Source organism: Cucurbita maxima, unplaced genomic scaffold (genome assembly GCF_002738345.1).
Source record: "Cucurbita maxima cultivar Rimu unplaced genomic scaffold, Cmax_1.0 Cma_Scf00003, whole genome shotgun sequence".
Lineage (NCBI taxonomy): Eukaryota > Viridiplantae > Streptophyta > Magnoliopsida > Cucurbitales > Cucurbitaceae > Cucurbita > Cucurbita maxima.
Genome location: NW_019272019.1, coordinates 1,781,531 through 1,805,572, shown reverse-complemented (window position 1 = coordinate 1,805,572; position 24,042 = coordinate 1,781,531). Strand labels below are relative to the sequence as shown.

Sequence of the window (24,042 nt, the reverse complement as noted above, 5' to 3'; positions counted from 1 at the left end):
TTTTTTTTTTTTTTTTTTTTTTGCCAAATTTTGATGCCTTATTCTGAATGATTTACATTATGCTCTCTGGCATCTATGCTGTTGTTACCAAAGACATTTTTGTTCAATGAAAAAAAGTTCTTTTTAGTAAAAAAAAACATTAAATTATATATTTAGTTGAACTATCAGGTTTTTTGTGTTTATTTAGTCCCTAAACTTTTAAAAGTGTCTAATAGGTCTTCAAACTTTTAACTTTATGTCGAATTACTCCTCAAATTTTAATTTTGTCTTATAGGTTCCTAAACTTTCAATTTTGTATCTAATAGATTTTTGCCTTGTCTACGAACTTTAGAGATAGGGGGCGAAGCAGCTCGACGACATATTCAATTTCTTTAAAATATTAATTGATAATTTGAACTATTTGATATAAAATTGAATTTTGTGTCTAGTGGATCCTAAAATTTCAATTTCAAGTCTAGTAGGCTGTAGGTACGAGAATTAAAAAATATGTTGAATAGTACTTTTCAAAGTTTAGGCTCTTATTGACACAAAACAAAAAATTTAGAGACCAAATAGACACAAATCTAAGAGTTCAGGACTAAACTTGTAATTAAAAAAAAAAATTATTTCTAAAGCTTCATTCTTAAGTTCTAGGTGTACACTGTCATGTTTTTCTTCTCTGCATGAACGTTGGCATTTGGGTTGGAACCTACAAATTATATTTTGTTACAAGAATTTGACAAGTCATCCGTCCATATAAGTCTTTGCTTGCTTGACCCAGAAATCATAATAGATTAACTTGCAATTAGCCATCCCTTAGTAGTGATTCTCTCGTCAAGATATTTATTGAGCTCAATGATGATGCAGCATGCTTCGTAACTCAATTGTTTTCATTTGGATTTGTTCTCTTGTTGAGATATGATGTTATACACTTAATTATACGTTGTGGAATAAATTAATTGTTTCTACAACCTGAAATATTTTGGTGTGTACACAGGATCTGTGTATAGTGGCGTTGATTTCTGCAAGAGGTTATGTGGCGTCTCTGTCATCAGGAGGTTAGACGTACATTCAAATTCTTTTTGCAGCTTTGACATTTTTCTTCTATTACGTGTTTACCGAAATGTTTGTTTCATTCCTCCAAAAGGGCATCTGTTATTTCTATAGATATTCTGTTTTTATCTTGATTCTTATAAGTAACATTGTCAAGTATATTACCCTGTTTTCAGTGGTGAGAGTATGGAAAATGCTCTGCGAGCATGTTGTAAAGGCATAAAAATTGGAAAGATTCTCATTCATAGGGAAGGTGACAATGGCCAACATGTATGTTTTTGTTCTCGTGTAATCTTTGGTTTCGTTCCTAAGAAATAATTTAAGTGCGCAATTTCCATACATGAACTGACATGGTTCTGGTGTTGTACGCTTTGTGCAGTTAATTTATGAAAAACTACCCTCAGATATCTCCAATAGGCATGTATTACTTTTGGATCCCATCCTGGGCACAGGTTAGCCGTTCTGTGATATTAGCTCATACTCTTATAAGTTTTACAATTTATTCTTCCCGCTTCTGCTCTCTTTAATTTCTAATTTTTAAGCCTTGTCATGGACATTGATTACTCTCATGTGATCAGTGGTATGATATAAGCCGGTTGTGAGGGCTAGGAACAAAAATTTGACAATTTTCTACGTAGTTAATCACAATTAATTATACTTAATTATCTAGCGCATGCATAGATCTGATAATCTTGACATTTCTTCAGGAAACTCGGCGGTGCAAGCTATTTCTTTGCTCATAAGTAAGGGTGTTCCAGAGCCTAATATTATATTTCTCAATCTCATATCAGTAAGTTTACAAAGTGTTAGTGAAATTCATTTCTACCGAAGAGCCTGTTTCCTCTATTTTCTTATGGAAATGTATTTTCTTCCTCACCTTAGGCACCTCAAGGCGTACATGTGGTGTGTAAACGTTTTCCAAGAATAAAGATTGTGACATCTGAAATTGAGATTGGCCTGAATGAAGATTCCCGTGTGGTGCCTGGTATGGGTGAGTTTGGGGACCGGTATTTTGGAACCGACGATGATGAACAAGTGCGGGCCTCTCCACAGTAGTTGTTCTTTCAAGTAATAAAACACCCCCACGAACACAAAAATCATAACCAGTCGTGGGTTGTGGAGAGAGATCTTCTTGCCTCAAAATAATGTGCTTAGATTATAGGATGCGTTTCACGTGGTCTTTAGAAAGAAATTATGACTCATAAGTGCCTTATATGGATACAAACGCCCCATATTCTTATTATTCTTATTATTATGATTAATATTGATTATTATTACTATTCTTATTCTTTGGCTGTGTAGTTCACTTTTGATTTGCCTATGCATGCCTTGCTTAACTCTATTTAGACAGATTCCGAATATGGCTGATTTCTGTTTAGCTGTACACTTAAATCTTTGAATCTTTCTCGAGGTCGGTGCACCGTGGCTGATTGTTTTATACAGTTAGATGTATGAGAGAAATTATAATATGCTTAGAATGATTGTTAGGAGCATTTAGATTTTGAATAACAGGATTTTGAGTTGTGTTCATGTCCATCGGGGGATGGATAATTGAGGGAATGAGTTGCCACTTGGCTTAGAAAGCCACCACTCATTCCTTTATCCAACCTCGATAACCCCCTTTAGGCTAACTCTGTGACACGTGTCCTTGCATTTGCATGGGCTCCAATTCTGCCAGGCTATTCCATGACCAAGCTTATCTATATAGTTCCAATCTTCTGCTTTGCACTTTCGCCCTTCACCTTCCCATCTCTAACCATGTCTGCCTTTGTTGGAAAGTATGCAGGTACGCCCCTTTCTCTTTCTCTAACCAATAACAGTTTGTTTTGTGATGTGTTCTGAAAGTAGTGCAATTTTCTCTTTGTACAGACGAGCTGATTAAGAATGCCAAGTTCATTGCGACCCCAGGGAAGGGCATATTAGCAGCTGATGAGAGCACCGGCACAATTGGGAAGCGGCTGGCTAGCATAAGCGTTGAGAACGTGGAGTCCAACCGCCAAGCCCTTCGTGAGCTTCTCTTTACCTCTCCCGATGCTCTCTCTTATCTCTCAGGTGTAATCCTCTTCGAAGAGACCCTTTACCAAACGACATCAGATGGGAAGCCGTTCGTGGAAGTGCTTCAAGAAAACAATGTGATTCCAGGCATCAAAGTGGACAAGGGCACCGTGGAGTTGGCTGGCACCAATGGCGAGACCACAACACAAGGGTTTGACTCTCTTGGAGCTCGCTGCCAACAGTTTTACAAGGCCGGTGCTCGCTTTGCCAAATGGCGTGCTGTTCTTAAGATTGGCGGTTCTGAACCCTCTGAGTTGTCTATCCAACAGAACGCTCAGGGCTTGGCTCGCTATGCCATTATCTGCCAGGAGAATGGGTTGGTACCCATTGTGGAGCCTGAAATCCTCACTGATGGCCCTCATGATATCAACAAATGTGCTGCTGCTACCGAGATTGTGCTGGCTGCGGTTTACAAGGCGCTTAGTGACCACCATGTGCTTCTTGAAGGAACCCTCCTCAAGCCCAACATGGTCACCCCTGGCGTTGGTAGCCCAAAGGTGTGATAATTCTCTACCTTAGTTCATTTCCTTGTTTTGACTGTCGGATTAAAATGATGTTGTGATGACAGGTAGCTCCGGAGGTAATAGCGGAGTACACGGTGGCTGCACTTCGCCGGACGGTCCCAGCCGCCGTCCCGGGAATAGTCTTCCTGTCCGGAGGACAAAGTGAAGAAGAAGCTACACTTAACCTCAATGCCATAAACAAACAGGAAGTGTTGAAGCCATGGACTCTTTCCTTCTCATTTGGGCGAGCATTACAGCAAAGTACGCTTAAGATATGGAGTGGGAAGACGGAGAACGTTGCGAAAGCTCAAGCAGCCTTCTTGGAGAGGTGTAAGGCCAACTCTGAGGCCACTCTCGGCAAGTACGGCGGCGGGAGTGGCGGCGGCGGGTTGGCCTCCCAAAGCCTCTACGAAGCTGGTTACAAATACTAAAGTTAACTTATTCATCATTATTGAGCCAAGACCGTGTATGTGCCTAATGTTTATGTTCATAGTGTGCTTTTTCTCCCATATAATAATATGCACTATGACTTTTTGTTAAACTCAATACTCACATACTTGTATGAGTATTGAGGAAAAGACGAAGCGACAATTTTGTTTCAAGTTTGAAGGTGGCGGTGACGATCAAGACGGTTTTGAGAAGTTTGAGTTTGATTAAAATATGATCACAAATAGAAAAAAAATGTGGATGAAAAGAATACAATGAACTAGTCGTAACTGACAATGTTCTCTATCCATGATCTTATCAAGGAGGAAGATAACATTGATGTTGGAGAGGAAGAGGACAGTGATTCCGACGATAGTGATTCTAAAATCTTTGCACTTGTTACAATGTACTGAGGACAAAAAATCAATGGACCAAGTAGAATCCACTCTAGTTGTACACTAAAACCTCCCTCATTTAAAACTTGGAAGGGAAGCTAGGTGGGGTCGATGGATTGTGAGATCACATCTTAGAAGTTAGGTGGGGTCGATGGATTGTGAGATCACATCTTGGTTGGAGAGGGGAGGGGAACGAAGTATTTCTTACAAGAAACCTCTCATCTTGGTTGGAGAGGGAAACGAAGTATTTCTTACAAGAAACCTCTCCTTGTATTAAAATGTGGAATGGATCACTGGGGAACGACCTCTTCCTGTATTAAATCGTGGATCACATCTTGGTTGGAAAGGACTCTCCCTGTATTAAAACCTAGAGGGGAAGCTCTTTCCCTATTAGGAGAAGCTCGGGGAAAGCTAAGATAATATCGGTTTGTGAGGTTACAAATTTTTTTTTTTTTTTACCAAATTTTATTTCTTTAGAAAATAACAAATAAGGGTATAAATTGATAAATTTTGTAATAAATTAATTTGTAAATAAACAATTTTAAATAGACCTATGATATTAAAAATTAAAAAAATCTTTGAAAATCAGCTCAATAAAAATCTATTACACAAAATTCTACGTTTCAAATTTTCATCCTAAATTATCTTTCACCTAATTTGGATTCGTTCATAATTCTGGAATTTCTGCTCTGCTCAACCCTCAACGCCTTTCAAATCGTTCCGTCGAGGAGGTTCTTAGGGTTTCTCCTGATTTTGTTGTTGTTCTTGGCCTTCAACAGAGCCTCACGCCTTCTAGAAATAATGGTTTTTTGAATCTGTTGAAGTTGATGTAGAAGAAGGCGCTTCGGTTGCTTGTGGAATCCGAAAAAGGCAATGGCAGTGCGGTTTCATCGTCACAAACAGTTGATTCTGTCGAGAAAGCAAAATCAGAATCTAATACTGAGAAATCCGTTGAAGATTCGAAGTCGCAGTTCTGATGTATGAGGAAGTAGAGGGAAGAGAATTAAGGAGAAACTCACTTTAATTTGAAGGCTGTGTCAATGGAGTTAGAAGGCATAGGCTCGTTTATAATCTGTTGCAAGAAGAGTTGCAGAGTGGACTGGACGCCTTAGCCATTTCAGCAAAGATACCTGATGAACTCTGAAGCCAATGGAGAAAGGTTCGTCATCATAACTCCACTTGAAAGAGTTTTTCCTTCAATTTTTCTGTGATTTCTGAGGAGTATTTATGTTATAATCTTCACAATGTTAGGCTTAGATGTTCAAGATATGGTGTCAATGGATCTGTAAACAATCTTTTCTTAGGTAGAAAACAGAAAGAGAACAGAACTCATCATTTTCCAATGGAATTTGTGATTGATTCATTTCATAGGTAGAGAACAGATATAATGTATTTCTCTATCGTGTGGGTTTTGATTAACAAATTCTGCTAAAATGTCCTGAGATCTAAGTTGGCTTTTGTTCTTACTGCCTCCAAGCTCGTATGTACTTGTTCTTCATTGGAACTTGGGTTAGTATCTTGTACATTCTTTTACCGAATTATGGCAAAATCTAAAGCTCAGGGACCTTCTAGCCATTGAATTTGGGGTTTCTTCTCTGTGTAGTTGAACTGGTTGGGGACAGGGGACTGATTTTGATTAAATTTATGGATAAGAAGTATAAAAATGGAGGAAAAAAATCTGATTTCATTCATTTCCATTCTGAACAATGTCAGAATGAATTATTATCCCATCAAACAACTAGAATCAGACATGAAAACACAATTTGAAATCTCAACTTCAGGAATTATCTTCCAATCTTTGCTTTCTCAGCCACTTCAGGCTTCATATTGTGCCTTGTTTAAAAAGAATTCATCAAGAAGATCAGTTGATGTTTCAATAGGAATTCTCAGCGTTCTCTTTATTTTCTTGTCATGTGAATCGCCTTCGGTTTAGATTTTACTAGGTTTTAGGGCATGGTATTTTCTTTTTATGTTTCAAGTTCTCTACAAGCCTAGAGTTGGGATGATGTTTCTTAGTTTTCCTTCCCTTTCTTTATCGTGGAAAATGTCTTTGATTTTAAGATTGAGCTATCTTTTCATGACTCTACATCCAGCAGCTGTTTTCGAGGGTGAGGGAGTCGATTTTTCCCACCAAGGCTCAATCACTAGGAGTATGTATTTTGCTGGTTATTCCCGAATGAGGTACTTGATTTCCATGAACAAGTCAATAACTTCCAGAGATACTCAAGATGGTCAGCTTGTTTTTAAATCAACTATAGTTGATCTTCCCCTTTGGTATTGATGCACTCACAGTTTGAAGGTAGAATGATCAGGATGTTATATTCGCTCTAATTTCAAACCCTTCCAGTAAAGAATTATCTAAACTTTGTATTTCATGCATGGTTTTCTTTTTGAAACATTCATTAGTGGACTTGCTTAATGATGCAATCTTTGATTGGATTAATTGATAATAAATGGTATAGTGGAGTTGGATTATCAGTCAAGGTAACAAATAACAAGCGGTAAATCTAGATCCTTGTAAGGTTTGGATTCAATGGTAGCCATAGGTTATATAATATCTTTATAAAACTCCCAGCAGCAAATGTGGTAGATTGGACAGTGTTCTGTAGCATTAAGCTGGCCTAGAAATCATTAGTTATATAAAGGAAAACATACAAAAATGTTAGTTTGAAAAAAAAAATTATTGGTAGAAAATCCTCGAGGGGTATTTGGTTAATACTCACAAGTCACGCACATTTCCCCTTAGCCATTGATGATGAGTGCTGTAACTGTCCATGTAACTGTCTAAGCCTACCGTTAGCAGATATTGTCCTCTTTGGACTTTCCCTTTCGGGCTTCCCCTCAAGTTTTTTAAAACGCGTCTGCTAGGGAGTGGAGTGGGATCTCACAAGTGCATTAGTTCACAAGTGCATTAGATCAGGAAAGAATAGCAGGGAAAAATAATGAGGTTGTTGTTACTCATCAAGAACTAAAATGTCAAATTGATATTGCCAAATTACAGCAAGAGCAGGCAGAGTTGTTAAACTGAAGATTTTTCTTCATCAGTTGTGCTTCTGTAGTCTATATGTTGGTTGATCCAAGGCTCTTATGCGCTAGTTGTTAAAGAAGAATCACCTAAAAAGCTCACACACAACCCTAAAAATGGTGTAAACCATGTCAAACAAGATGAATGGTGTTCAACTGATATTTCAGATCTTTTCAGACTTATATCCATAACTGTGATTTGGACAATGCATATAGAGATATCATAGAAGGTGTGCAACATATATATTTCTGCTTCTTCACCTCTTGGTTCTGCAACTCCGAGCAACTAGAGTGCCAGTTGGCGGACTAGTCATCACCAACTCGCATCGGCTATGCAACCAGTAAGAGTAATGGACAAAACCCAGTGAAGCTTTGACCCTGAAAGTTCCTCTAATGTTATAGACAATCTTGTTGTTCTGAACCTGTCGTCGAATTTCCAACCCGAAATTCTGTGGCAAGAAAACTAGACTGGATATCAAATGAACAGGTTGTAACCTCACTTCTTTTTTTCTTTGACTGAAGGGCTGGATTGCTTGAGTTGCTATGAGTCGATCCCCAAAGAAGAGCTCTATGTCTGCATTCTCATATCTCACATCGACTCTTTGGTTCGGGTTGGTGAAGTTTGCGAGAAGAGTGAAGTCCCCGTTGAGATATTCAGGTGCATCAAAGTAGATGGTGCTGAGGCTTGCATTTGGTATGTCAAACACAGGATTTCTTGGTCTAACAACCAGGAAAATGATCAAAGTGGCAATTCCAAGGAAGATGAGAAGAAGACTAAAAAGTAGACACAGGAATGCAAAACACCATATAATCGGATTCGTTTGGCGTGGCCGAGCTTGCTGTAATAACTGTGGCTTACTATACTTACTAGAATCAATATGATTTGAATTCAGCAGTGGACTATGCGGTTTCATAGCTCGATTTTGCACAACTATTTGCTTCAAAGAAGCCAGCTCTGCCTCTCTTGAAGATGAAGCTGCAGGGTTCGGAGCAGATGCTTGAGAGACTGCAGCAGAGGCAGGGGACAGTATAGTTGTTGGTAGAGCGGCGGCTCTGGACAGCGGCGACCTTGTCGATGGAGATATAAAAGATGGTGGCGGGGGAAGAGGAGGTAGAGGAGGTAGAGGAGGTAGAGGAGGCATCTGAGCAAGGCTGTATGAAGAATCCTCTGAATCAAGGAAGAAGATGAAAGGTGATATCTTTACCAAATTGTTTATATGAACTGTTTAGGTGGTGATTCAAGTAACAAAAATGGGAGCTAAAGAAGCTTTTGAAAAAGGATGGTGGGTCCAATGAGCTGTGTTATTGATATTGGGAAAAGAAGGGAGTGTCCTAAAAGGTGAAATAAAGTTGAAACCAAATAGGTGTCTCTGTTTGGAATGAAGAACTTCAGCTTTTGGAATTGCAATTCCATTAACCAAAACTCCAAAAAGAGAGCCATTTATGTATTAATCTAATGTATTCCATGTAATCTTAAGGATTATATTGTATAGTTCTCTTTTTTTGAAAAGGGTATGTTATACTCTTAATTTAGTACCTTTTTTTGTTCTTATTTTTGTTTCATAATGTCACTAGGTATCTATCATAGGGGGAAATTATAAGCAAATTTGTGAGATCTCACGTCGTTTGGAGAGGGAAATAAAGTATTATTGATAAGGGTACGAGGATCTCTATCTAATAGATGTGTTTAATAACTTTGAGGAGAAGTCCAAAAAGGATACTATCTACTAGTGGTGGACTTGGCGGTTACAATTGGATTGTGAGATCCTGCATCGATTAGAGAGATGAATGTGTGCCAACGAGAATGCTAGGCCCTGAAGGAGGTGGATATTGGAGAGAGAAACAAGTGTCAACGAGGACGTTAGACCCTAAAGGAGGTGAATTGTGAGATCTCAAATTGGTTGGGGAGGAGAACGAAACGTTCTTTATAAGGGTATGGAAATCTACCTCTCGCATACACGTTTTAAAAACCTTGAGGGGCTCGAAAGGGAAAGTTCAAAAAGGACAATATCTGTTAGTGGTGGGTTTGAGTCGTTACAAATGGTATTAAAGTTAGAGACCGGGCAGTGTGTCAGTGAGAACCTTGGGGCTTGAAGGAGGATGAATGGTGAGATTCCATATCGGTTGAGTAGGAGAACGAAGTATTTTTCATAAGGGTGTGAATTTTTTTTCCTAGCAGACAACATTTTAAAAACTGGAAGTCTGAAAGAGAAGCTAAAAAATGACTATATCTACTAACTGTGAGTTTGAGCCGTTACAAAATTGTAGCGATATCACGAACTTCTTGAAACACACCGTACTTTTCACTCGTGTCGATGTTGATATTGAAATTGTTGAAAGTCGATTATTGAGAAATTTTAACTTAACTAATTGATGATTTTTTTTTTTTTTTTTTTTTTTTACAAAGTCAATCACAAAATATGTTCCATGCTCGTTTTTAACAGATTCTTTTAGAATCGGATGTCTCTACCTGAAAATTTTAAATTTTTTTATTATTTAAAAAAATTAAAATTGACTTTATAGATATCTTATAAAGGTTCAAAAGTTACACAACTGTTTCTTCTATTACTATTTAGAATAAGCAAAGTATAATTTTAAATTGAAAAGCATGCAACATTAAACCATTCTTTATAAAATTATATATCTATTTTTAGTTATAAATTATAAGAATTTAGTATTCATAGATATGTTTAATAGCATTTCAAGTTCAAATCTCGATATCTTTTTTAATAGAAAAATATATCGGTATTATTTCATACCAACATAATTTTTTTACGAACGACTTTTAAGTGATTTTATTTTCAATATTAGAATTAACCATCCTATTTATGATATCTGTTTCGTTAACCTTTTATTCGACCTTTGAATGATGACTCTTGAGGATATAGCATTAAGGGTGTGTGCGGTTCAGAAATTGTTGATCGAACCGACCTCGATTTTTCAATTTCTAACACATCCCCAATTACCATATTATGTTTCTTCAGGCTCGTTTGTACTATTTTTACATTCAGAAAATTTAGAAAAATCAAATTTGTAGATAAAAATTATAATTTTTCTTAAAAGAAAAGTCAAATGGAAAAATTAAGGATGAAAAATGGATAACAGAAAAAATACTGATATTTGAGAGATGTTTATATGCAATCAATTAGACAGCCACACCTTTGGAAAAGAGAAAAGGCCTTTTTTTTTTTTTATTCGTAGCCATTAAGGTTTATATTAATGTATATTTATGTTTTAATTAATAAAAAAATATTTCACTAAAACGAGTTTTCAAAAATTTAAATAATATTTTAAACTTAAAAATTCCAAAATAATCCCACTTAATTTTTAATAAAAATGGTTAACCTTATTAAGAAATTTTTTTTAAAATATTGTCTAATTCTCTTATTTCATTCCTCGTCACAATGTTCATACAGTTTTGAACGATCGAATGTATAAGAGAGAAAATATTAAAGTACCTCAATTTAGAATCTAATCTTATAGCTATTACGAGTGAGATACAATATTGCTTATAATAGACCTATCACCAAAAACAACTCTTCTATTACACGCTTATACCAGACAAAGCAATCACCCATGTCTTTTCTAATCTCGACCTTAATTACAAAGGATCGAATACCAACAAAAGCCTAATGCTTCCAAAATTATAGGGACGAAACTAAAAATTCTCGACTCAAACCACCTTAACTCATAGATAAGTTGAGTTTTGCAAATTCAGCAACCGTGGCCAACCTCCTCTCCCTCCTTGACAGTGTTTTCACAAACTTGAAAGTGCAGCATAGTCCAACAGGGAAGGTGCGGTTGCTGTTTGGCCCACTGCCTTTCTTATTGTCATAACATGGATAATCCCATTTATCGAACTCTACTTCCTCTCTTAAAAATAAACCCTCTTCTTCTGCAATTTTCTCAATCTTCCACTCACTGTAAGGATATGAAATCTTGTGGGTTATGTGAATTTCCCCATTTTCTGCCAATAGTTCTTTTGCATTTCTCAGAAAGCTTCTCACTAGATTCTGGTGGAGTCTGTTATATACCAAAAAGCAAAACCCGGGCACAAATCACATATAAATGTTATAGAAAGCTTAAGGACTTACTAGATACTTTTAAGAGGATGGTTGGGAGAGGAGCCCAACATCAAATAATTAAGAGGATGATCATGAATTTATAAGAAAGGAAAACATTTTCATTGGTACAAGGTCTTTTGGAGAAACGAAAAGTAAATCCATGAAAGTTTTATTCTCAAAATAGATAATATTATACTATTGTGGAGAGTCGTGGTTTGCAACCATTTAAAATTCTTGTAAAATAAGTTCTTGAACTTAAAAGATCAAATATGTCAAAACTCGTTTAGATGCAAAGTTAATCAATCAAAGACTTATTAAAAATTACTACTAAACAACGATGAAATTATATGAACATGTGACAATAAATAGGAAAGTTCAAAGGCTAATCTGATTTAAAAACGATCACAAAATTGACTGTTTGAAGACTTAATAAGAATTCCTACTAAACATTGAAATTATATGAACCATGACGATAAATGGAAAAGTTAAAAAAGGCTAAACTGGTTTGAAAACGATCGCAAAGTTGACTGTTGGAAGACTTGTTAAGAATTCTTACTAAACAATGTTGAAATTTTATGAACCTATGACAATAAACAGAAAGGTTCAAAGGCTAAACTAGTTCAAAAACGATCTCCCAAGCCTATATAACTTGAGGAGATCGTCTCACTTTCTCATACCTCAAGTCAACCCATTTGCAAAAAACAATAATTATCAGAAAAAAAGAAAAAACAATAATTTTCTGGGAATATGTACTTACTTGATTTGTCCGGTTTCATGTTCTCTGGAGTATTGAAAACCAGCATGAGGAAAATTGAAGACAATGCGATCAAACCAGGTGTGACAGAGAAGTAGGTGTTGGCTCATTGTCGCTACGTCCACCCCATGTATCACACTGCAACCCAGCTCCTTCAGCTCTTCCAAGGTTGTCTTAATGTCCGAACCGTACTTCCTCAACAGTGTCTCTTTTCAAAATTTATTGAATTATTTACAAACAAACAAACACCAAAACCAACACAAAAAGGTTAGATTTTAAGACACAGAATTAGGACAACCTTATAAAACATGCAACTACTAAGTTTAAATCCTATTTTGGTCCCCCAAAAAGTCTTATTAATCTTTGGTAATTAAGGGCAATTATAAATCTGATTGTTGGTTGTCAAAGTATTCGACTATGTTGAAGAAATTATCACAACTATGTTGTTAGGTCTTCGACTATATTAGTTGTTAGGGTAACTAAATCTTATTGTTTCGGCCAAAAGAGATGTGGAAAGAAAGAACGCATGCATAGAGATTTCGTCTGTTGAAAGTTCGAGAATCTATGAAAGGACATCTAAGGCTAAGTAAGGAAGAATAAAAGGAAGTCTATTACTTAGAAAAGTGGTGATCTCGTCTTACTTGCTGGAAGAGAGGAAGCTTCCAAACCACCTTTTCTAGCCAGATAGCAAGCGATCACTCAGCAATTCACACTAAGAAAAAGTGGCCGAGAATGAGCACCTATCCCTTACGGGAATCGAACCCATGTCTTCGACATGAAAAGACGATGTCCTAACCACTGGACAAAAGGGACTCAATTCGATCCACCCTTCGGAACTCTAATGAAGGGGGCCCAACGCTTGTGCTTCTCTTTCTGGAAGTACATTTCATTTTGATCCTTAAACTTTCACATTTATTCTATATTAGCTCCCAAACATTTTAAAATGCTTATATTTGTAACGGCTCAAGTCTACCGCTATCAAATATTGTCATCTTTGAGCTTTTCCTTTCAGGGTTTCTCTCAAAGTTTTTAAAACACATATGATAGAGAGAGATTTTCACACTTTTATAAAAAATATTTCATTCTCCTCCCCAACCAACATTGAATCTCACAATATTGATCTTTGAATTTTCTAAGAAAATGACTACTTTGGTCTCTAGAACTATTGATATAATTTTAACTTCGAGTATATATAATAACATATTAAGTACAAATATGATTTGAAGCTTAATAAATTCTTCATGAAGATTAAGCAAAACAAATTGAAGGTAAAGAAACAGCAACAGCAACATAACAGAGATCAAAATGATGGTTTTTTAAAAGTCGAGGAAGGATATTGTTCAAGAATAAAGTACCTTCGGAGTCGAGAGAAGTGGCAACCATGTTGGTAGCAGTGCCGAAGGCGGAGGCCAAGCAAGCTGAGAAGGAGAAATTGCCTTCTCCAACAAGGAGTATGTCGTGGGAGCTGCTGTAATGCGTTATCCATTTTCTGGGCGACATTCCCATATTGATATCAAATCTGAGAACAACAATGTAATATATATATTAACAAGTACAGAATCTGGAAAGGCATTTTGGGAAGATGGAAGGTTTGATCTTTAATGAGAATTGGAAGAACATTGAATGAAGTGAAATGATTATATTGTATAGTATTGGGGGAGGATTTCGAGAATAATTCATGATTCATAGAAAATGTGATATAAAAAATGTGATTAGATCGAAGACTTCAAATGTCAAAGAAATTCAAATGTTATAAAAAAAATAAAAAAAAATTATCAATCATAATAAAGATATGAACATTTCAACTTTTATATATATATATATAGTTTCGAAAAAGTTTTGATTGATTAAAAAGTTTTGAAATTGGGATAAAAAAATTGAAACAAAAGACAATAATACAAAAACTAAAATAAACATTTGGAAACTACCCAGACAAAATTTTAATGTATAAATACTAAAATTAATCTTTTGAAAATCCAAACAACATAATAAAAATTAAAAAGTATTTAGACTAAAATTATATTAAAATCTAAAAAAAAGAAAAAGAAAAAGGAAAAAAAAAAAGGGGTGAATTTTGCAACTTATAAACCGGTTAGGAACCATTTTTTGAATAATTATTTATGAAAAAAAAAAATGTTTTGTTCTTTTAAACTAGACTTTTTTTTTCTTTGAAAATTAACCATTTAAATAGAGATTTTTCAAAAAAAAAAAAAAAAAAAAAAATCATTCTATTTCATTAATTTTTTTTAAAGAAAATTAAATGAAGAACACAATCCTATGATGTCTACAAAAATAATTAGAGGAACTTATGAAAAGGGAGGTGACTTTGTTCGAGAGGAAGTGTTAGATGATGAAAGTCCTACATCGACTAATTTAGAAAATGATCATGAGTTTATAATCAAATAATACTATTTCTATTGGTATGAGACCTTTGAGAGAAGCCCAAAGCAAAACCATGAAAGGTTACTTAAAGTGAACAATATTATACTAGTGTGAGAAAGTCATGTTCATCTAACACTCAATCAATATCCTAATTTCATCTTTTAAGTATTTCAAATCACATGACCCTTGGCCTCAAAAGTCATCATTTTTGTAATAATTAAACCAAAAAAACAAAAACTCTTCTTCTTCCTCTCCCTCCTTCAACCCTCATCACCAATTCAGACTCGAACGACAAGATCGTCAATCCTCTAGATCTAGACAAGACTTTCGATGAATGTGTTTAACTCTTAGAATAAGAGTTATTAGCTAAATTCATAAGCTTAGAAGCCTTCAATCTTTTAGTAATTGATCCTCCTTTTAGAGCTAAAATTATATGATTCCCTTGTACAAGTTGAGTCTGCTAATGATAGAATATTTACGTGTTACAATGAACGAAAGTACCGATTTTGAGAATATTTTGTGAAATAGAGGACCTGCTAAAACATCATTTCAGCAAAGGTTTTGAAGGGAGCATTATTCTTCGTAGATGAATTGCTGAAACAAGAGTTCAACATCAATTGAAGAATAATTGGTGTCCTGAGCTTTGCTTAAGCAGTTCTAGGAGAAAAATTTCACTTGCTGAATCAACTCTTATTGAGTTGGCTTCTTTTCAGCTCAATCACTTTTGTTCACGTAAAGACGTAAATGATAAAAAGAGAAATTGAAGATTCGACTCAACTCAAGATTGAATGAGATAAAACTTAAGATGAATGCATTTTTTCGAAAACTTTATCTTCGTCGATTGAACTACTAAACCTCTCCAACTCAGTTTCACTATTCAAGTACTTTGTTTTCGTCTTTGTTCCTTCACCTTCTTTTGCCTATTTATTCAAACACAGTAAATTCGGTTTCAGTACTATTTTCTTCTTTACTCTCTCTTTTTCTTCCTTAAATCAGATGAGAGAAGAACAATTAAGAGTGTACTTATTACAAAAGGAAGAAGATATTTATCCTTGCAGACTATTTTAGACAAGGAGCGGGAGGAAGCAATCCCAAGGTGTATACTTAGGGAAATGAGCTGGAGACAAGAGGAAAAGCACCATTGGAAGCTCCTAGTTCTAGTGTTCTACTTTTTCTTGTTTGTTTCTTCTATTTGACCCTACTGCACACTAGCAACACACTAAGAACTTGAGTAGTTTAGTGGAAATTAAGCTACAGCTTTGGGAAAGATACTTTGAATGTTCGTTGCTGAGTGAGTTTGAGGGAACAAAGGAATTACTTTCAACTTCGAATTCGTATCACTCTACAAGCAAAAACATTTCTTTGAGATTCGAATCACTCTACAAGCAAAATCGGTCATGTCAAGATTGAATGATTCTAAACATACAACCTAACTACATAGATTGCAAATAATCTTACCCCTTGACTAAAGAAAATGTAAGAACATTTAGCCTAATGATAAGGAACCACTTCAAGAAAAAGTAAAATTTGAATTACCTTGTTGATCAAATATCTCAAGACAGGAACATTTGATTTAGATTCGAAACATTCCGCAAGCAAGATCGATCATATCAAGCTTGAATGATTCTAAACATCTAAACTACATAAAATTGTAAAGAAACTTATTCATTGGCTAAAGAAAAGCAAAAATACTCTTTTTACTACACTTTCCGAGTCTCCGTACAAAGACAAAAGACATACACATGGCTTTATATAGCCTAATTTGAACATATATTTTCTATCTCTTGTTACCATTCTCTTCTATTTGTCTGCCTGGAACATTTACTTTAACCTCCCTCTTATTAATTTCTAACTTAGCTAATTTGACACACACTTCGGTCTAAGAAACAAATACATGGCTTATTACTATTCAAAATTCACAAAAAANAAAAAAAAAAAAAAAAAAAAAAAAAAAAAAAAAAAAAAAAAAAAATTCTATTGTGTACACTTACACAAGCTTCTATTGTTTGCACTCAAGTTGTAATAACTACCACTTTTAAAGCAAAACAAATACCATGTCATCACACACAGTATCCCTGTTAGCTACATAATGGAGACCTGATTTCAAAGGCTAAATCCAACTATTTTATAAAAACTAAGGTCCAAACCCAAGATCGAAGTAACGATTACCTTTTTCCCTTGCCTTATATTAATGAGCTAAACAAAGATTCTATTGGTTCAATTAGTGGAGGCTCTTGAAATGGTTTGGGGCAACAAGTTCCCAAGTGAGCACATTATGGGAACCACAAAGCATGTGTAATAAAGGCTAAGATTTCAAAATACGAATTTAAAATAAATTTAATAGAAATTGGAAAAGTTGGGAAACAAAGACTTCGTCAAAAGTAATTTGCGTGTTTGTTTAGAATTAGTACACATCCCATTTAGATGAATCTACCACTACCAAACTTTATGTCATTTTTTCTAAAGCACCAATTCACGATGCAAGTTTAGGGTCCATTCTACTAAAGAAAATATTAAATAATTACCCATTGGCATGGTGTAAATGGTGTAGATCTCAAGATCTGATATGAACCAAAAAACATCAATCATACAATATACTTCAATGAAGATGTGAAGAAGAGGGTGTCAAAATTATCAAAACATGTTTCAATTCATGTCACATTGAAGAAGAATGAAGTTTGATTGTTATAAATTTTGGGAGGGTTACAATTTAGAGTAATTTAGAGTTTTTAGACCTTTTTATTTACTCTAGGTTACAATTACACAATGATTAATTATGACCATTAAGTATGAATGTTACAACTCTTGGAATGCCTTTAGTAGTTTCATTTTGAGGCTATATAAAGTCATGCATGTTGTGTTTGTAAGAGACTTGGAAAATAGAGTAAAAGAAGCATTTGTGCTCTTTTTTGGCCTATGACTAAGAGTTTCTTTGCAATTCTATGTAGTTTAGGTTGCATGTAGAATCATTCAAGCTCGACATGATCAATCTTGCTTGCGGAGTGATTCGAATCTCAAGCAAGTGTTCTTGCCTTGAGATATTCGATCAACAATGTAATCCGAATCTTACTCCCCTTGTAGTGGTTCCTTATTTTATCAAGATCCTTTTATCTCAATATAATAATTCAGTGTCCTAAATTATGACCTTAGATTCATCACCCATTTACTATAATTTCTTTGCACTTCACCCGTCAATAATCTTACAGGTTGAATATTCATTCTTAAAAAGAAAAGGAAAAAGAAAAAAAGTAATTAATGTTGATGTTGCAATGGGTTGGTTGAAGCCTTCATGTTTATTAGAAAATTTATATATATATATTCTATAAATATAGTAATAATTTTTATATTAATCCAAACATATCTTAATTAGTATATGTGTCAAATATTTAAATTTTCAAACATTACACTGTGTAAGCCTCCTATCTTAATCATAATTTAACTAGTATTAAACTTTTAATTTTATATTTAAAATGCATGCAAATTTTAAAATTGTTTAATAAATCTCTAAACTTTTGATTTGTATCTAATTAATCCAAACTTTTGAAACTGTTTTAACAAAATTAAATGATATTAATTCTATACTTAATAGAACTCCTAACTTTACAATTTGTATTTGTAAATTTGTAGATTTTAAATAAATGTCAATTAGGACAAAGTTTAAAGACCGCCATCCTTTTTAAGTTTATTCGATAAAAAATTTAAAATTTATTAACACTTTCTAAAATAACAAAATAAACACTAACTCACTCACCTACTCTAGTTCTCTCGTTTTTATCTCGATAAGAGATTCTTCTATTTAATTCGAAAGGCAATTCTTCGTGTCAAGCTATAAGATGAGATTCTATTGTTGTACTATTTGACTGATAATAAAAGCCTTAAGTCAAAAATAGGAAGACTCTTGTATATACAGTAACCCTTTCTTACGCTACTCTAGTAGACTGTTGCACGTAAGGTTAACCAAAACTAACCTTCTTTTTTTTTTTTTAGTGCGTTTTTCAAATACTTAAGTTTGAAGCTAACAGTAAAAGGTTTCCAAGTTTGAAGTTTTGAACCCCAGGATGGTCATCCAAAACGTGCTAAGCAGAGACTTTTGATTGATGATTCAAAGAATTATTGGTGTGGCCCTCGTTATAAGATCATTAATAGTTGAATGGTAAGAAGACACGTACAGAAAATGATAAGAACACGTCCCTCAAAGTTGCTCAAAGTGATGTCTTTTGATTTGATAGAGTAGAAAAGGACAGAAAGCTAACGAGTGCCAACTGCATGGATGAGATGAGAGATCATATGGGCCATCCAATAACCCTTCCTCTGCGCAACCAAATTAAATGGGTTCTTTTGTATAACAAGGAAAGGATGAGTGTGTTGGCTATTGCGCTTGGAAGTTGCTTCTAATCTTGGGAATTTGGGATTCTTCAGCTTAACTAGATTCCTTAGGATTCCTTTTCCACGTCCCACTTTCTCATACCTTTCTTCATCAACAAAAAATGAACAAGGTTTCCTCTTTTTTTTTTTTTAATAAATTTCACTGTTTTTTATGGGTTAGAACTAAAGGGGTATTTTGATAATTATTCTGGTATGTTCGAATAAGTTTCCTATGACCATAGGAATAGGAATAGGATTAGGAATCTTAATACAAAATAATTCCAATACTCCTAAGTCTAAAGGTTGAAATTTTTTACTTCTACTTTTATACTAATCCACGTGTACACTAACTCAAGACCATTATAAAATCAATAATTTTAGTTTTACTTCTTAGATAAAATTCAATAATTTTTTAAGATTAAAATATAAGTTTAGTTTTTTAATTTTTAGAGGGCGTTTCATAAATTTCGACATGAACTTTTCCATTTGGAGGTTCTTTCCATTTAAAATGGTAATAAGTTTTTTAATTGTATTTTAGTTTTTAAGTTTTCAGTAGAAATAATCCAAAGCTGTAAGGCTTATTAATGCTTTTAAAAATAAAAATTTAATAAAAAAAAAATTAAAAGCTCAGCACACACATCTTCTAAAATTATGTTTTAAGATATTTAAAGACTAAATTTGTAACTAAACTTATTTCTTACTTCAATTACTAAATCGTCTCATAAATTAATTAATCGAGGTAAGAATTCTAGATGAGAGCATTTTCAAGAACAGCATGGATTTAGTTGTTGCCTTTTGCGGAGGCTTACTATGCGTCAGGAGACCATCATTGGCCTCCAGAAAAGGACAGCAAGAAGATAAATCGAGTGAGGAAAAAAAGATAAATACCTCCATGACGGGGGTCCACGAAAGCAGAGTGGGCTTTTCTTATTTCTGGTGTTTCCATGATTCACCAACAATCAACTCCTCGGTAAATGACAAATAAGTCCCCATAAAGGATGAAGTAGATACTTTGCTTTGAAGGAGCAAAGACCACGCCTCCAAGCCAAATGCTGAAACGAGATTGACATATATTAATGTGGGAAAGAAAACCCAAAAAGATAAAAGAAGACCAATAAATGATCCATTAGCTTTACGATCCAACCACCCACGACCCAGATACGCCCTCGCTATTAAGTGCAGTGTAAGCCAACAGACAAGCGTTTTAAAACCCATTTCGTCTATCAACCAAACAACAAAACCCCCTTCACAGAATCAAACCTTCAAGAACAATGGCGTAAAGCATCGACAACATCTTGGCGTGCTGGGTACCACTGAGCGTCAAATTTCATGAGATAACAAAAGCAATAAATACACAAAAATCAACGTCATTTGTTCGCTCATATATTCTTATGCTTTGATCAGTGAGCAGTGCAGAAAAGAGCGAGAGAGAGAGAGTATTTATCTTTATAGGTTTTGTTCTGTATATGTTTATGAGTAATATCTGCAGAATTCGTCAACCTGGGAAAGTCCGGAGAGCACATCCTAGACGGTATCTTCGGCTGCATCAATGAAATCACAGCAGCCCTCGCGTTCGCCAGGATGAGTGACTCAGCATACAGGGTAGAAACCACATCCCGTCTTGCCCAATGGAGGATCGAAAATCTAGCTTCCTGCACCTACCGCAAATCCGATCCTTTCAAAATCGGCAAGTGGAAATGGTAAATTAATCTTTCTTTGTTCATTAGTTTCGTTTAAAGCTACATTTTTGTGAAATAAGGTTAAATAAATAGATACCCACTTATCCTAAGAGAAACTAATTTGTATGTGGTGATGAAAGGAGAGGATAAGATCCTAACCATCTCTTGAAAAGAAGAGAAAATGGAAGATAATGACAATAATCTGTTTTCCCCCTTCTAATTGGAGATGTTGCATGTTTTTTTTTCTCCTCTATCCAAACAGGATAGGGATGTATATATCTAATATTTTTGTTTGGATTGAAGGCATTTATCGGTGGAAAAAAACAAGCTTTTATATGTTAAATTATACCCAGAGATATCGAGCGTGACAAGGGCCAATCCCCCGATTGTATCTTTCATCATCCGAGTGGTTTCCTCTGCAGGAGATCGGAAGGCTTTGATTCATCCAGGTAATTTCCTTCTCCTTTCCTGTACATTTTCAAGACAGAGTAGTTAGTTTTCAGATTGAAAGGACATTCACCTTCAATTATATCTTCAGGTTCTGATTCATGAATAAAAGTTGAAATACTTAACCCAAATAAAATTAGACATCTGTAATTATTTGATGGGGAACATGGCTAATCTCTGTTCAGAAATTTGATTTGTGGTTGGACTTTTATTAAAAACTTCTTCTTTTCCTGATGACCTTCAGTTCCTCTAATGACCAATAACGTTACCTCATCTTCCTCTATGCAGAAATAATAGATAAACAGCTTAAAAACAACGACGACTTTATTTGGCCAATTGAAGTTCCATTAACGGGAAAGTTCATTATTGATGTCGAATTCCTTGACTTGAAGATTGCCTCACCCGAGGTAAGCACATAAATATTTGTCCGTTGCTAGTGCATGCATATTTCTTCCAAAGATGATTGTGGGGTTGGCTATAATAACACAGGACCTGAGGATCATAGATAAAAACAAGCCAAACGCAGAAGCAGTTGACAAAAGTTATGCCTTAAGATAAAGAAAAAATAGTTATCAACGCCTGTGTTAGAGAAAGAACGATTGAATACCTATTTCGCTCCTCTTTTAACTCATTGTTGTCAAATTACTAACAGGGTGGGGAACCTTCCTCCATCTGGGCGGATGGATTGACACAACAACGATCGAATTCAAGAGCTCTTATTTCATTGGGTCGAATGTTGAAGGAAAGCATCCACACCGATATCATAATTAATGCATCTGACGGAAGTGTTAGAGCACATCGTGCTATTCTTGCTTCACGATCACCTGTTTTCCACAGCATGTTTTCACATGACCTGAAAGAAAAGGAACTATCTACAATAAACATCTCTGATATGTCTTTTGAAGCTTGCCAGGCACTTCTTAATTATCTGTATGGTAATATCCAACATGAAGAGTTTCTCGTCCATAGACTGGCACTTCTTCATGCAGCTGATAAATATGACATAGATGACCTAAAAGAAGCCTGCCATGATAGTCTGCTAGAAGATATTGATGCCAAAAATGTTCTTGATAGACTCCAAAATGCATCTCTTTATCAATTGCCAAAACTGAAGACCAGCTGCATGCAGTATCTTGTGAAGTTTGGCAAGATACTCGACATCCGAGATGAATTCAATGTCTTTCTGCAAAATGCAGAAAGGGACCTAATAGCTGAGATCTTCCATGAAATTCTTAATGCTTGGAAAGGTTTCTAGCTTGATGAAGAGGATGATTAATGTTGGTGTGTTTATGGTGTACACATAAGATTGCTACAAGGATTTAGTGTCAGAATTTGTAACCTTGAAAGGTGATTCTTTCTCCAAATTGTTTGTCCTGAAATTAGTCAGGTTTCTCATGATAGATGACGGTGTTATGAATACAAATACAATTGAAAGAAATGTAAATAATTTCATGTTCTGTGTTTGGAATTTAAATTGTACATAGTTTAGTAGTTTTCCATCACACAAGATCCCACAGTACCCTGATATCCATAATGCACTCGTAACCATCTGCAAAAGAAAATCAACCCGAACGTACAGATGTTTCAGGTTCATTCTCTCAGCAAGATATTGCATTGTAATATACACAGAGTAACAAATTCTGGAACCAGAGTACGAGCAGCATTTAAGGCTGGCAACGCAATAAGAAAAGCATTCAACATTACACAAACCGTACCAACCTTGAAAACATTGACCAAATCAACCAAAATCTGCTAGCCATTAAAGAAACGATCAAGTAAAGCTCCACAAACTCGAACCATGAGAACCAACTGAAGTCGAACTATAACGACAACATCACATACTCGCAAACTAATCACCTAATTCAAAACTCAACAAAAGGAAAAAAGCTTAAAAGTAGAATTTCACACGAATACCTTCTGTTCACTACCAAACACAACATTTTCAAACGCATTACAATTCAATAAACGAATACAGAACACAAATAGTACCTCAGCGAAAAGATCAACGCTGCAACTTCATCCACACAGTTGGATCGGCTGTTTACTGGGAAGAATCGCTCTGAACAAGAGTCCATATCCGATCCAACTCTGTGAATCGCTCTGAAAAAGATTTCATCTCCGATCCAACTCTGTGAATCGATCTGAAGAGTTGAGGATTGAAAATGCAGAGAAGAAGGAGATCGAAAAGCGAAGGGGGAGAGGACAGAAATGGAAGGCGGGAAGAATGGAGGGAATATTGTAGGAATCTGTTATGTCTATGCTTTGCGTGGCAATTTCAAGCGGACCCGCTCTTGCAATTCATAATTTCTTTTAAATTTTGAACTGCTGATTTTTTTTTTTTTTTTTAATGTTTATAAATATTTATTTTTATAAATGTAATTGTAACGTTACAAATTTAGTCTCGAAACTTTGAGATTTGTATTTATTTACTTACTCAACTTTAAAATATATATATATTCAACGGTAACTTTTAATTTAACGTTTAAAAAATAATTATTTTATTATATATAAATTTGAATTTTAACCTTTTATTTTTTTAATAACATTATAAGCTTAATCTTGTATCATTTTCTCACTAATAAATTTATAAAATTTCAATTTACCCTTGAAATAAAAAAAAAAATAAAAAATAAAAATTGGACTAGATAAGCAAACAAACATATCAAAATTCAAATATGGAAATTATAATTTAACCAAATTATTTTTTAAAAATATTTTTACAACTATATTAATTTTTCTCATAATGGGTGGACTTTTAAAATTGTAAAATAAATTCCGTGTTGTTCGAGGGTTCTCCACAATTAGTAATGGCATAACCAGAAGAGAGGTAGGAGAAAGAAGGTTACGCACTTGGTAGTCAATTCTATTGAATTAGAAGGGCTCGAGGGTTCCCCACAATTAGTAATGACATAAGCA

At 34.8% G+C, this 24,042-nt stretch overlaps 5 protein-coding genes and 1 non-coding gene across 14 annotated transcripts in view; 3 read left to right on the top strand and 3 right to left on the bottom strand.

The window, feature by feature from the left end:
- Positions 1 to 2,309, top strand: part of LOC111476558 (uridine kinase-like protein 3) — an 8,541-nt gene extending 6,232 nt beyond the window's left edge. Inside the window, 6 exon segments of the mRNA XM_023120267.1 lie at positions 977 to 1,037; positions 1,209 to 1,302; positions 1,412 to 1,484; positions 1,740 to 1,822; positions 1,915 to 2,073; positions 2,075 to 2,309. Of these exon segments, the coding sequence (XP_022976035.1) occupies positions 977 to 1,037; positions 1,209 to 1,302; positions 1,412 to 1,484; positions 1,740 to 1,822; positions 1,915 to 2,073; positions 2,075 to 2,104 (500 nt within the window). The 3' untranslated portion in view covers positions 2,105 to 2,309.
- A 104-nt stretch (positions 2,310 to 2,413) lies between these two features.
- LOC111476554 (fructose-bisphosphate aldolase, cytoplasmic isozyme 1-like) lies at positions 2,414 to 4,132 on the top strand. Its single transcript, XM_023120263.1, has 3 exons — positions 2,414 to 2,818; positions 2,902 to 3,584; positions 3,656 to 4,132. The coding sequence occupies exons 1-3, from the start codon at positions 2,719 to 2,721 to the stop codon at positions 4,019 to 4,021; spliced, it is 1,149 nt and encodes a 382-aa protein (XP_022976031.1). The 5' UTR covers positions 2,414 to 2,718; the 3' UTR covers positions 4,022 to 4,132.
- A 3,206-nt stretch (positions 4,133 to 7,338) lies between these two features.
- LOC111476559 lies at positions 7,339 to 8,698 on the bottom strand. The gene has a single exon (XM_023120269.1). The coding sequence runs from the start codon at positions 8,575 to 8,577 to the stop codon at positions 7,693 to 7,695; it is 885 nt and encodes a 294-aa protein (XP_022976037.1). The 5' UTR covers positions 8,578 to 8,698; the 3' UTR covers positions 7,339 to 7,692.
- A 2,295-nt stretch (positions 8,699 to 10,993) lies between these two features.
- LOC111476560 (uncharacterized protein At4g26485) lies at positions 10,994 to 20,105 on the bottom strand. Of its 9 annotated transcripts, none has more exons than XM_023120271.1 (5): positions 19,889 to 20,094; positions 13,609 to 13,772; positions 12,257 to 12,461; positions 11,374 to 11,458; positions 10,994 to 11,243 (listed from the first exon to the last, which is right to left on the bottom strand). In XM_023120271.1, the coding sequence occupies exons 2-5, from the start codon at positions 13,757 to 13,759 to the stop codon at positions 11,193 to 11,195; spliced, it is 492 nt and encodes a 163-aa protein (XP_022976039.1). In that variant the 5' UTR covers positions 13,760 to 13,772; positions 19,889 to 20,094; the 3' UTR covers positions 10,994 to 11,192. The 9 variants fall into 9 exon arrangements, 2 of the variants coding, with proteins under 2 accessions (XP_022976039.1, XP_022976038.1); XR_002717118.1 differs by lacking the exons at positions 10,994 to 11,243; positions 11,374 to 11,458; positions 12,257 to 12,461; positions 13,609 to 13,772 and adding exons at positions 16,457 to 16,514; positions 16,627 to 16,940; positions 18,387 to 18,495; positions 18,604 to 19,103 and having other exon boundaries at positions 19,889 to 20,105; XM_023120270.1 differs by having other exon boundaries at positions 10,994 to 11,458; positions 19,889 to 20,099.
- Positions 12,995 to 13,066, bottom strand: TRNAE-UUC. Its single transcript has one exon. It is a non-coding gene; the product is annotated as a tRNA-Glu (tRNA).
- Positions 20,106 to 20,110: 5 nt separating the features above from the next.
- Positions 20,111 to 22,583, top strand: LOC111476557 (BTB/POZ domain-containing protein At1g55760-like). The gene is made up of 5 exons (XM_023120266.1): positions 20,111 to 20,403; positions 20,490 to 20,700; positions 20,983 to 21,128; positions 21,415 to 21,533; positions 21,779 to 22,583. Exons 2-5 carry the CDS (start codon positions 20,582 to 20,584, stop codon positions 22,379 to 22,381), a joined length of 987 nt encoding a protein of 328 aa, XP_022976034.1. The 5' UTR covers positions 20,111 to 20,403; positions 20,490 to 20,581; the 3' UTR covers positions 22,382 to 22,583.
- Positions 22,584 to 24,042: the final 1,459 nt, after the last annotated feature.